The sequence below is a fragment of the Acipenser ruthenus genome, chromosome 6 (assembly GCF_902713425.1).
Source record: "Acipenser ruthenus chromosome 6, fAciRut3.2 maternal haplotype, whole genome shotgun sequence".
NCBI classification, from domain to species: Eukaryota; Metazoa; Chordata; class Actinopteri; order Acipenseriformes; family Acipenseridae; genus Acipenser; species Acipenser ruthenus.
Window position 1 is genome coordinate 58,597,162 of NC_081194.1, and position 14,116 is coordinate 58,611,277.

At 40.2% G+C, this 14,116-nt stretch overlaps 1 protein-coding gene across 1 annotated transcript in view; it reads left to right on the forward strand.

Annotated features, from left to right (window-relative positions):
- LOC117411130 (BTB/POZ domain-containing protein 9-like) overlaps nt 1-14,116 on the forward strand; it is a 69,888-nt gene that overhangs the window by 9,302 nt on the left and 46,470 nt on the right. Inside the window, exon 6 of the mRNA XM_034018304.3 lies at nt 1,282-1,401. Within this exon, the coding sequence (XP_033874195.3) occupies nt 1,282-1,401 (120 nt within the window). The remainder of the gene's footprint in view (nt 1-1,281; nt 1,402-14,116) is intronic.

Consider the following 14,116-nt stretch of genomic DNA (forward strand, 5'->3'; position numbering starts at 1 on the left):
ATATTCTTTCATTACTTTGTAACTGTATTTTGTAAATATGCCTTTATTGATGTAGATGAAGTATTTAATTCCACATGAACTGAAAAGATTCCATTTAACTTGTTACTTCGCTCCAGTAATTACTCATAAAATATGTGTGACAATATTATAATCGCCACACCTGAAATAATTGTATGGAGATGTAATCCTTGTGGGTGTTATCCACGGTTGCAATGTAATCCTTGATGCATTCAACAAAATATTATTTGTGTAATTCGGAAGACATTAATTGTCATTCTGAAATTCAAACCGAAATATTACAAAATGCCTTTGCGACTGTAACACAGGAACAAACATTTTTTGCATTGTGATGCACCAAGCTAATGTTTGTTAATTCCATTAGTGTACGGAGCAGCTTCAGTGTTTAAATATTACTGGATTAACTGGCTTTCTGGAGTCATTGGCACCTTGTTATCTATCTCACAGTTGCCAGAGTGTAAAGGGGCACTTTCATATACACATGATTACATTGAATTTCTTGCAAGGTCTTTACAGTAATATTTTGTATAACTTAAAAAAAAAAAAAAAAAAAAAAAAAAAAAAAAACTTTTATGTATATTGTGAAATTCAGGGGTTGATTTATAATTGCATTGGGTGTGTGTGGATATTAACAACATATTGTTTTCTTCAAATTTAAATATTAGTAAGAATTAAATGTATTAATTACAGCAGGTTTTAGAATTAATGTATTTCAGCACTAGTACATAATTTAGATTTTTTTAAATTTGTTTTTATTTGGCAGATGCCTTTATACAAGACAAGGTTTATTAAAATTAGGTTTATTTACTGAGGTTTATTAAAAGAAAATAAACATTCTAAGGACAACACTGATGATGGTTATTTACAAGCAGGATGACATAGATGAAATACGGAGTCCTTAATTCTCCCCACCTCCCCCACTCACTGACCCTTTCCAAAACAGGAAGGGAATGATCCCCGAGGTCTGTCCTAAAGCTTGGGATCAGTTGATTCCGAAGTCAGCACTGTGCATTTTTACATTGCAGTTGGTATTAAGGTAGAGTTTGGGATTAACTGGCAATGATCCTCAGATAGTACCATACTAGCTAGTACACTGATACTAAATTCAAAAGTACACCCATGGGGACTTGCGGTCAGTATAGAAGAGACATTGGGACTCTCTTAAATAAATACCGGTCATTGATTCCTATCCTTGGTAATATTACCCATGTTCTTGCAGCCTCTGTTGCTAATGGGCTGACCTGCTCCACCCCCCTCTTGCAGGTCGTATTCGTACTACATCGAAGTGTCGATGGATGAGATGGACTGGGTGAGCGTTGTCAATCACTCCAAGTACCTGTGCCGCTCCTGGCAGAACCTCTATTTCCCTCCCCGCGTGTGCAGGTAACAATCTTCTATACACACCTGTCCACCTGCACACACACACACACACACACACACAACTGGGCACACATAGATAAGTACAATTTTTTTTGGTTTGTTTTTAGCTGGTTGGTATGAGAGATTTCTTTTTTTTTCTCTATTTTAACTTTGTTTTCTTCATCAGTAATCCAGCTGACACAGTAAAACTTGTTTGGATCCCCCCTGATTCAAAAGCAGTGCATTGTACCTCTTCATTCCTGCACTCTGTAATTGTGCAGTTTAGTACTATTGTTAAGGTATTTTTAAAATATTCATTAATAACTTCAGGGAATAATGTTATTTATTACATAATGGGGGGGGGGGGAGACAACTGTTTTTAACTTCAGCACGGTTAGTTGCAGTGCTGCTGCAGTGCAACTAGATGGACTGAGATTCATTTTCTCAAAATAAATATTTATAAATAAAATAATAATTCTTCATTTTATTATCAGTAATAAAAAATAAAAACCCTACCTGATGAATTTAGTTCATGAAACATTATCCGCTTCCACTAATTTCTTTATGTATAAATGTTGTGAAAACATATATATATATATATATATATATATATATTAAAACACATGAGACAGAATACATGTTCTAATATAACAAATATACCGGATTTACAGTGTTTTCCCATTTTTATATATTTTTTCTTCTTAGCTGTAAACAAGTTCCTGTGGTCTTTTGGTTCTGTGTGCTGCTCTAAAATGTCTTTGCCCTTTTAAAAATTAAATGCCCGTCTCAGTGATGTCACATGAAAAAAAACAATTAGGCAGTATCGTATTTATCTGATCACGGGCTTCAGTATGATTGGGTTTACACGGTCATGGTCCTTAACCCTTTGCGGTCCTATGTCAGACCTGGTCCGACATTGCAATTATTCCTATCCGGTCCAATGTCGGACCCTGTCCGACATCATCAAAAAAATGCAAAAACTGGTTTCTAGTAGTTTTTTCTCCGGAAAAAGCCGAGAAAACCATTCAATGGCCGAGTGAACAGCCGAAAAAAATAAAAATAAACAAAAGGCTGTATCTCATGAATAGTCATACTTGCCCCTGGCATCAGATAGGGGCGGCCATAAGGAAACAAGCTGACTGATACTGTATCAGCGCACAGAGAATATAACAGACGTTTGCAGAGCTTTTTTAAGATGTTATAGTAATAAAATAATGACTTGGATCGCATTATTGAGGAGTTTGGTGATTAAAACGAGGGATCAGGAGATGATTGATCGGTATGTACGACCTATTATTATTATTATTATTATTATTATTATTATTATTATTATTATTATTATTATTATTAATATTTATTTCTTAGCATATGTGAAAGCGATGGCGAACGAAAGGGTGGGGTGGGGCTGGAGATGCCTAGTAAGTGCTTTGTTGATATGCAGGGCCTTTTAAACCCGTTTGACTGTGGAAAAAAAATACTTTTAAACAGCGCGCCTAAAATTAATTGCGTGTGTGAAAATAAATTGGACCTGACGCGCCTGACATGCACTTAATAAATGGACTGCAAAGGGTTAAAGGGTTAAGTGAACTCCCTCCCAGCACACACTCGTGTGAGCTACAGTACCCAATTCGACCGTGTGTGTGTGTATTCTACACGTCATCTTTTTTTTTGGTAAATTGCATTACTAATGCTAACTAAGACTTTTTTTTTTTAAATGTAGTTTTACTTTAAATTAGTCAAAATATTTAATGAAACAAACAAAAAAATACACCACTCAAAACGAGTGGCATATTTCACATTTTGCCAATAAACAAATAAAGATTTTTTTTTTTTGTTTCAAAATGGTGCTAATATCCTTTTCACAACCCACGATAATGCTCACACAGGCTGAATCTGTGTTTTTTCCCCTGCCTAATAACTTATTTTCTGTGCGGAGATGCTTTGGGAAGCTTAGGACTGTTCTCACTTTCCATCAGTTTATGTTGGAGTTTCCCAGGGGTGTGCACAATCCCGAAACATCTCCAGCACAGCTGGCAGTAATGAGCACTCCAGTTAAATTAAAGGGGAGGAACGAAGGCCTCCTGGTAATATCCTGGTTGAATATTAGAGATTCATTTTTAAAGGTCCACTGATACTTAATTGTAAACGTTATATAGTCTCATTAGTTACCATCTTTTAAAGGCCAAATGACAAATGATCTGCATACCAATAATCATAAACACACACTTGGGAACACAGAGACACACAGGAATGCACATGCACACATACATATAGACTGACACAGACCAGGTATGATTAGCCCCAGTGTATAGGTAACAACCTCAGATGTGTCTTATTAAACTCTGTGAACCCCGGAATCGATCAGACTGCTATGCAATGGCAGTCTTATTTCTATCCCTGGACATTGACACGCGCGCGCGCACACACACACGCGCACACTTGCAGATTACTATGATAAATACAGGGATGCACAGATCAAGATTTATTGAGTGATAAGTATAGATAGGTAAGTAGTCGGAGGGAGAGCTTACATGCCGTCAGCATAGTGTTTTTAGTGTGACCTGCTGGATATTTGCTCAGCTGTTGAGAGCAGTTCCACTCAAATTAGTTAATAGTTGTATGTGATGAAGAGATGCTGCAGGGAGCCATGAATCTCACGAGAACAAGGCAGTCTTGTATGTGGTTCTGGCTCAAGAATAAGTAACGTTAAATACAGGAATGGAAATTAGACTCCCATTGCTTAGCAGTTTGATTCATTACTGGTTATACTATGTTGATAAGACACACCTGAGCGTGTTACCTATACACTGTGGCTACTCCTAGTAAAACCTGGATTGGGTGAAACTGCTGTGCAAAAGGAGTCTTATTTCCATTCCTGAATTACGAGATAAGCACATGGGCTTGTAGGACCTTTTTTTTTTTATTTTAATTTTTATTGTAGAAAAAAGTCAATTTAGACTGTGAAATTCTATTATAAATCCAATTCCAAGGCTTCAGTGTGGTCTTTATCAGTTATTTTCCTACTTTACCATGTTGGCACTGTGCCCTCCCTGCCTGTGAAATGCTCAAATTCTGCATTATCTATGTCGAAGTCTATTCTTTCACTGTCTAGAAGCTGTGTGTGTCATACAGAATCCTTAGATAACAGAAATAATTACCCCTCAGAGTGGTCTGAATTACTGAGATAATCAAACATATCTGGGTACTGCTAGGGTTGCACCTCCAGAATATTGCTTTCTTAAATCATCATTGTATTCCTGGACAGAGTAGAAAGCGAGTGCTCTTGTACTGCATACATGTTTCCCATAGTAAAAGCAAAGTAAAATAAAAATTGTAAACTCTGGTAAATGCATAGTATAGCCATGTGAAAAGCATGCAGGGAAGCAGTAAAATTACAGCTGCAATTTTTTACAAGGGATGTACTAGTTGTTTTGTGTATATGGAGTTTTATTTCAAAATGCAAAAGTATTTGATCCTAATTGTATGTGCTTTAAAACTATGACAAGTTTCAAGTCCAGCCGGTCAGTAAAAGTTTACCCCAAGTGTGGCAAAGTGGTTGATTGGGTACAGGTGCAGGAGTGATGCTGTGCGTAATTAAGCAGACAGAGAGGTTTATAATCCAGTTTGGAAAGGATTTTATATCCAGGTCTGGTGACCAAATAATAATCCCCGGCAATACACAACAATGTGTAGTGCACGGAGTATATAACAACAGGGTTGCAGTCCCAAATAATAAACACAAATATCCATCCCACAATCTACTAACACAGTCACCAGTCCTGGGTGCATGCAGTAGTGGGTGATACAGGTTTATACATTGACAGTAGTGCAGTGCTGTTCCTGGTTTTGGTTCTGGCCCTTGGTGACAGCTCCGGAACATGTTAGCCATCTAATAATAGCAAACAAGACAATTATAGACAAACAAACAAAACACTCACAATACGTATATTCACTGCTCTCTTCTCGGGTCCTTTCAGGTTTAAAATACAAACCAAAGCGAGGGAACAGATTGCAATTCTCCATCCCCTTTTATGCTGTCACACATGACCCCTTGGCAAACGAGTACAACCGCCTCTCCAGTCTGCGACTGCCACGTCGTTTTCCTTCCGGGTCAATGCTTTCTTACAACGGAGTCTCGCCTTCATCTAGACTGGCCGACTTCCCAACACTGGGAAAGAACTGTCAGACCAGCCCGTCCAAAGAACTCTGTTCTTGCTGCTTAGAGCCCTCAGAAGTCGGGAGGGAGATTTACAACCAAGAATCATTGTATTTCTGTCACACCAGGTCAGAAGCCCTGGTCTTTGAGCCAGACTGGGGCTCGAATTGGCAGGACCTGAAAATGAAAGGGCATTTCAGGGTCTTGTCTAGTCTTGGTTTTGTGTAGTGCCGTCTTGGTTGTGGAGCTTCATATTAATACTTTACAGGTTGATTCAATGGACAGTGAATCTGGTCATGTAAGGAGGGTGTTCCAGAGCATATTTTATTTGTTCATATTTCAATGGCCATCACTGTAGTTTGTGAAACAATTAAATCACAAGAAACTATCTGTACCTCCTCAGTGTTCGTTCGTGTCTTCCCTAACTCATTGATTAGTTTTGCAATACCCACTTAGAGCCGTTGTGCAGCCTCTCTTCGGGCAATGGACTGTGAATCTGGCCGTGTAATGAGATCCGAATGTCTCTTTTCAATTTTCACTTGTATCTGAGAGCTGCTTATCCAGTTTTGATTAGGACCTTCCATTATTGAGTGTATCAAGACCCAGGGGAAAATGATGGAACCTGTATGTCTGTCCATCCGTGCCTGAGACATTTTTTACAGGTACGTCAAATATAGGTCTTGGTTACTCTTCATTAAACCAGTAGCCATTGTGGGGAGGCATGTTACAGAGATATTTCTATAAATAAACAGCTGTCTGAGTAAGTTGTATTGAATTGTGTAGCAAAGTGGTAATTACCTTGCGCTGTGTAAGCTTTAGCCTGTCTGGCAGGGCACTGGTTAACTCCGCTGGGTTGAGGACTTTGTGTAATTACTCTCTGGCAGTGTGCTGGTTAACTCTGCTGTGTAATTTCTCTCTGGTGGTGTGCTGGTTAACTCTCCTGTGTATTTCTCTCTGGTGGTGTGCTGGTTAACTCTCCTGTGTAATTTCTCACTGGCGGTGTGCTGGTTTAACTCTGCTGTGTAATTTCTCTCTGGTGGTGTGCTGGTTAACTCTCCTGTGTAATTTCTCACTGGCGGTGTGCTGGTTAACTCTGCTGTGTAATTTCTCTCTGGTGGTGTGCTGGTTAACTCTCCTGTGTAATTTCTCTCTGGTGGTGTGCTGGTTAACTCTCCTGTGTAATTTCTCTCTGGTGGTGTGCTGGTTAACTCTGCTGTGTAATTTCTCTCTGGCGGTGTGCTGGTTAACTCTCCTGTGTAATTTCTCTCTGGCGGTGTGCTGGTTAACTCTGCTGTGTAATTTCTCTCTGGCGGTGTGCTGGTTAACTCTCCTGTGTAATTTCTCTCTGGTGGTGTGCTGGTTAACTCTGCTGTGTAATTTCTCTCTGGCGGTGTGCTGGTTAACTCTCCTGTGTAATTTCTCTCTGGTGGTGTGCTGGTTAACTCTGCTGTGTAATTTCTCTCTGGTGGTGTGCTGGTTAACTCTGCTGTGTAATTTCTCTCTGGCGGTGTGCTGGTTTAACTCTCCTGTGTAATTTCTCTCTGGTGGTGTGCTGGTTAACTCTGCTGTGTAATTTCTCTCTGGCGGTGTGCTGGTTAACTCTCCTGTGTAATTTCTCTCTGGTGGTGTGCTGGTTAACTCTGCTGTGTAATTTCTCTCTGGTGGTGTGCTGGTTAACTCTGCTGTGTAATTTCTCTCTGGCGGTGTGCTGGTTTAACTCCGCTGTGTAATTTTTCTCTTCCCGTCTCCGTCGGGACTCTGCTCTGCCAACACGGCTCACAGACCGAGGAAAAATACACACTTCTGAAAGCACTGCCTTAATTTAGAAGGGAGAGTTTATTACCAGGTTTTTTTCCCCCTATCTCTGCGAGAAGAGTTCAATTAATTTGGGCTGACAGGTTTCCTGAGATCTTTCTCTGTGTGTGTGTGTGTGTGTGTGTGTGTGTGTGTGTGTGTTGTGTTTTAAACTTAAGCCTTATGTAGAAGTGCAATTTATTATTGGTTTGCCTTTGGCTCCTGAGACCTCATTAAAGAATCTCGCTACCTCGCTCTCTCTCTATCTCTCGGTTGCTGGCTCTGTCAGGTCTGGTCCTCTCACTGAAGAACAGCACTATTTATAACGCTTGTGCCCTCCACCCCACATAACCAGAGCAGGCAGACAGTTTAGAGGCAGTGGACTAGCTGCCAGACTGCAAGGGGCTTTCTAGGAGGTTAACGTGCACCAGACTCCCTCTTTTAAACCAACTGACTCACCATTAGGGCATACTTTCAATTACAGCAGCCATCCATTAACTAATTAAGGGCCTGGTAGGAAGCAAATATTTGGACTGGAATGGATATTCCGAGCAAGGGTTAGGCTCTAAAACACCCAGCCTTTTAGGAGCTGAGAAGCTGAGAAATTAACATCTCCATATCTGCAAACAGTTATATTTAGGGGTGTACCGATACGCTAATGTCACAATACAATATGTATCCTCATATGTGTGATGGTCCTAATGGGCTACTTGTGTGATCATTGATAAGATCGTCCAGTTCCTAGTAGCTGATCTTGACATAGATGTGCCAAATTGCCTCCTCTTTTTTGTAAATTTCCTTTTGTCCTTTCGCTCATGATCATTTAATCATGGACTGTTTTGTTAAGACAAAAAATTAAAGGAGACAAGGACAGTATGTTCATGCCAACTAAAAAACACGTATTCTTCATTCAAAAAACACTTGGTGGACTACAATGAACTATGTTGTGCAGCTGACCTTGTAGCACAATACAACAATACTTTCCTCACTTCTGATACAATGGGGTAGATGTAAGGATACGCACAAAGTGATTTTAGGGTGCAAAATCCCCATAATGTGGCTGTAAATCGTGTTTAGCAGCCGTAAAGTCAGATTTTAGCAGCTGCTAAAAATGTGGCGTATGTAAAGAGTGTTGTTCACTTGGCGTTCTGCACCAGCCATTAAAATGATATTGAAATGTATTCAAATGAAGAAAAGAGCATGGAATTGGGCGGGATCTGGATACTAAGCAGGCACAAACATAATTTGATGTAAAGATTTTGCCTTGCACTTAGTCATTGGGCAGCAGTGTGGAGTAGTGGTTAGGGCTCTGGACTTTTGACCGGAGGGTCGTGGGTTCAATCCCAGGTGGGGGACACTGCTGCTGTACCCTTGAGCAAGGTACTTTACCTAGATTACTCCAGTAAAAACCCAACTGTATAAATGGGTATTTGTATGTAAAAATAATGTGATATCTTGTAACAATTGTAAGTCGCCCTGGATAAGGGCGTCTGCTAAGAAATAAATAAATAAATAAATAAATAATAATAATAATAATAATATATAATAATCTATTTCTTAGCAGACGCCCTTATCCAGGGCGACTTACAAGATATCACATTATTTTTACATACAATTACCCATTTATACAGTTGGGTTTTTTTTACTGGAGCAATCTAGGTAAAGTACCTTGCTCAAGGGTACAGCAGCAGTGTGCCCACCGGGGATTGAACCCATGACCCTCCGGTCAAGAGTCCAGAGCCCTAACCACTACTCCACACTGCTAATAATAATAATAATAATGTGGTACACTTCCTGATGCGGCGACACTTGGATCTTGTTGAGGAGAGGCAGGAACACATTCAGAGGAGAAGGGCAAGAAGACGACCCCGCATATTCAATCCCAGGGTCACTTTGTTTGGGATGCCGGAGGATGCTGTGCTAAAGTGGTATCGTCTCACTCCGCAGGTCCTTGACATCATAGCTGAAGTGAGGGATGGGCTAGACCCCACCGTTAATCTAGGGACCGCTATCCTTGCGCATGTGAAAGTGATGTGTTCTTTGCACTACTTAGCCTCTGGTTCCTTTCAGACCACAGTTGGAATGTCTGGAGGGATAGCCCAATCCACCTTTTCCAGAGCAGGCAAATCTCTGGATGTCAGGCTGAAAAGGGCAGCCTAATACATATCATTTCCTAAGGATACTAGCATAACTGATGTTGGCTGAGACTTTTCCAATCAACTCTGTTTTATGCTTAGTGACCTCAGCCGTAAGGACTCTCGGCTCCTCAGAAAACTTTTCTTTTTGTTTACGTGTGCCAAAAGGACTTTGCTGCCCTTCCTTTGATAGTCTGTATTTTCGTGCTGCACAAATGTCATACAGTGCCTACTGCTCTCTGTACTCCTAACTCACCTCACCTCTGAGCTGCAAGTGTGGCCACTAAATATACCGATGCGCTCATTGAGACCCTCATTATCATAATTGTGGATCATTATTTATGTGTGTTGAATAATTTGCATTGCTCTTAAGCTTACATAGGGCACAGTGCAAAATAATTGCCTGGCCGCAATGCAATTTGAATTTTCCATCAGCAATTATTTGCACTGCCCCTATACTTGCCCCAATGTGTCATGTAAAGAAAGTATTGATAAAAACATTGAATTGTTGCACTTGTTTGGCACATTCAGTGCATTCTCCAATAATTTTTAAATCATGAGAATTCAAGTTTGTACATTTTTAAATATGTGTATCACTGAGGAAATAGAGCCGCATAGTTGGGGCTATTTTTTTCACAGTAAACAATTGCTTATTTCACAGGATTTCACAGTCTAAAAATAGGTATTTCAAGATATTTCACAATTAAATATAACATTTATTAAAGCAGGAAAAAATATCTTTGCCACAATCAAAATTGATTATTTTTGAGTTATTATACAACAAATGTTCTAAAATGTTTAAATGCTTACCTGAAAAACAATAAATACTAAATTGTAGAATTTATTTTATGTGCAACTTTTTAAAGACATTCTGTTTTCACTATCAAGGATTCTGCCTGCAGTGCAGCGGCTCTGCCACCAGAGGTCTCTGTCATGGCTGGCAGACTCCCTCCACCACACTCAGCTGCAGGAGTTGAGGAATTCACACTGAAAACACCCACACTTAACACTGCGCCTCCCACATTCCTGATACAGGCTATACAAATATTGCCTTTGTATTAGTTTCTCTAAACCAAAGCAACCAATGAATTACTTCCTCATGCAATCTGTTCTATCTATCAGTGTCGTTTCATTTTTTTTTTTTTTTAAATATAAAAAATAAAGCCAGATATGGCTGTGGAAATCAGTGTCAATATAATATAAAGGGGTAATATAGCCAAGGCTTATGTTTTTATTTTTTACTTCTCTCTTTAGCATTGCTAGTCCCTCATGCCTTAGGTTTTCTAGATTTCCCTTATTTAGCGCAAGAAAATAAGAATAACAAGTTATGCAGTTCTTAAGATCAGGATCTTGTTGTCTAGTAGAAGACAAAATATGTTGGGGACATTTTCTTACAACACATAAAAACCACATTATGCACATACAGAGGATCCTCGTAATCCCCCTGTTCACATTAGTACATCTCACAGGCGATTTTCACAAAGCATATGCAGTGTGCTAAATTAACACCAGGGTTTGTCTGTAATGAAAAGCAGTGATGTTAAAAAGCGTCAGTAAATAACTTTATTTTGGAGCTCCTACAGTCCACGCACCTCAGTTCTTGCTAGTTAGTTCTTCAGCATTAGCGGTTTGTTTTTAGTTTTGCCAGGTGGCAAATGCTTTTTGAATGGCCTGTGAATGGCTTCTATTTTAAACTGATAGACAGACACTAGATGGCAGCAGAACCCCATCTTGCTGGTTGGCGTCTAAACAGCACAGGCAGGCTGAGCTCATGTATAGTAACACCCCCTTAATTGACTTTAAAAACCATGTCCTGCTGTTAATAGACTGGATGGCATGTTGCAGGAATAATACTTAAGTCGGGGTCTAATTGAGTCATGTTTCGTGACTTGTTTGACTCTTAGAATGAATCCTCTTACCTTGTTTGTTTTTGTATTTGCTGGCACAGCGTCACGGAGTGTGAGGCTGTAATCCGTGTTTTGTAGTGATTTGTCAGCTCCTGTGTACGAGCTCGGCCCTGATAAAGGCGATCGATTTAGATCACAGAGCGGTAAGATTTTGTGGGATCAACCCCTGCTTTGATCTTATTGAAGAATGGAGCGTGGCTGTTGGTAACAGGATTACTGTCTCTCACTCTTACTACCTCCCCGCAGCACCTCTCCCACTCTCCTTCTCTCTCACAGGACAAAAGTAAACCTGGCACCCCATCAGGTTACCTATCAAAGAAAGGACAGTTAAACACTGTTCTGTACAGTACAATGTGTGTTATCTGTTTCAGTCGTCGTCGATACATTGGTTTACTTCACATGATATATTTTTGATACAGTTGCTTTTTAAATTCTGTAATACAGTACAAACGAATGTAGTCATTTGGCAGGTAAAAAGCGAAATTAAATAAAGATAAATAAATATCCCCATCTGTGCATACACACGCACTCATGCTCCCAGGACCAAAGCTTTAGTTAAGGTTTGATATTATTGTATATTACATCAAACACAATATTAAACATCGACGTGATTAAACATACATCTTTTGCCGCGTGTAGGAGCAGTGCCAATAGATGCTGTAAACTCCTATGAAGAATCTTGCTGAGTAAGAGCTCCCGCTGCAAGGGATGTTTCTTATGGGAAGCGGTGCAGACGGGACTCAAAGGACCCAGAATTACACAGATTTAGAAGAAATGGAGCGGACTGCTTCGGTACAAAGAGGGGTGTTTTATCAGTATGCACATAGATTTTATAAACAAGAACCCCACTTTTTTTATTCATGTTGCTACTAGTTCTTACTGTAATAAAAACTTTGTGGGGGTGGGGGGCGCTAGTTTGCCCCAGTTTTGTCTTGTTTAATTAAGCCACTCTACATGATTACATCTATACAGGCCTGGTCCTTTTTTGTATAGAAATTGGCCCCTTTTGTAGATATCGTGTTCGAAAGGAAACAGACTTGAACTCAATCTAAATGAAGATTTTGCCAGTTTTGCTGACCAGGTGCTACAGGCAACTGTAAGCAAAGTGACAGCACCACAGTACCTAGGGGCTGAGATGGGATAACCAGTGTGTCCTTTTTAAATAAACATGCAAACAGCAGTATTATTTTAATTAGATAGGTGGGAAGTAAGTGTTGCTGGTGAATAGTGGTTTGAGGAGTTTGTGGTGCCAGAGAACAAGCTATTCTGCTATTTGGATAGAAATTCCGGGGGGGGCAGGATTGGTGCTTTGGTGATTTCAAGTTCTTTTATTTTTTCCATTGGTAGAAGATCTTTTTAATGGTTTAAGAAGTTTTAATAAAAGCTGAAGCACCAAAACCTGCTTGTCCATTAGGGGTGTAATGATTTACTGTATCTTTCTCTACATGATGTATCGTAATAGAGGTATGTATCATTTGTCGCATGCTACAAGATCCAAAAGCACAACATAGCTCATTGTAGTTCACCAAATGGTTTTTGATTGAAGAATAAGTGTTGGTATGGATACATGCTCTTCATGTCTCATTAGTCTATCATTAATAAAGAACTGGAACTGTGTTTTCTTCCGGAGAACACCCTGGGGTGTAGAAATCAGAGAAGTGTACAAGCAACAGCCAGCTGTTCACACAGAAAGGTTTTTGGCCAAATGCTTGCATTTTAAAGTTCTTTTTTTACGTTTTCTGTTTCTCTCGAAGGGCCCTCATTTGTTTGGATCTTGTCAAGTTTGATGGATACTTGATGTGAACCGTTTTCATATGGAATACACACTAATTAGTTTACAAAAACACACACACAAGGCGCTGAACAGATTTGTGAAGCATGCAGGAGTGAAATACGACTTTGCTAAGCCAGTGTCTGTCATGTTGTTTTCTAACGAAGGAGGAGTATATCCGAGGATTGTTCAAGCTGCATTGACTCAGAACTGCATAAAAACCATACTGCATGTGGTCTATGAGGGGCGCAGGGTTGATCTCTAAACCCATACCATTACTATCACCCACACATCAACACCTGTGGTATAAAGTGCTGCCTCTTTATTTCACTATCTGACTTGTGCATCAAAAAAAAACTGTCCCTAGTCGGTCTGTTAACTGGACCTGCACCCCGACATGGCTCCAGTGGGAGCGGCTAATTCCTAATGCAGGTCAATAGCAGCACTGACCTGAGTAAATGATGTCTTGTGTAAATTTACTTTAATGATGGTGTGGTGTTAAGTGAAGTGACCTTTAACATCATTTGTAAAGACTGAATCTGCTGCAATCCTTTCTGCGATAGTCACTCTTCACATACACTGAGCTAACGGCAGAGGGTGCGGAGTCTGGGCAGCGGGTTGGTGTGTAGAGGGCTGCGCTGATCCCTCACCAATGCCACTCAGTTTCCAGCCTGCCTGTCCAGCAGCGAACAGCACAGATTAAGAAAGCCTGGGGAGCCAGCAGCCGTGACAGAGCTGCATGTTCTGAGCAGATGAGCAGAGATGCGGGTCCTGATCTCTTAACATGCAGAGCAGAAAGTGCTAACAAATCTGAGGACACACATGACAGAACCACCGCACAAGTGATGTGTGGCACAGCTGGGCTGGCCTGGAGGTTACAATGTTAACACCCTGACCTCCTTGCCTTTCACTCATAGCTAGACCTGCTCTATACCAGCATCTCAGCATGATTGTTTCACTTCCTAAACATTTAAGA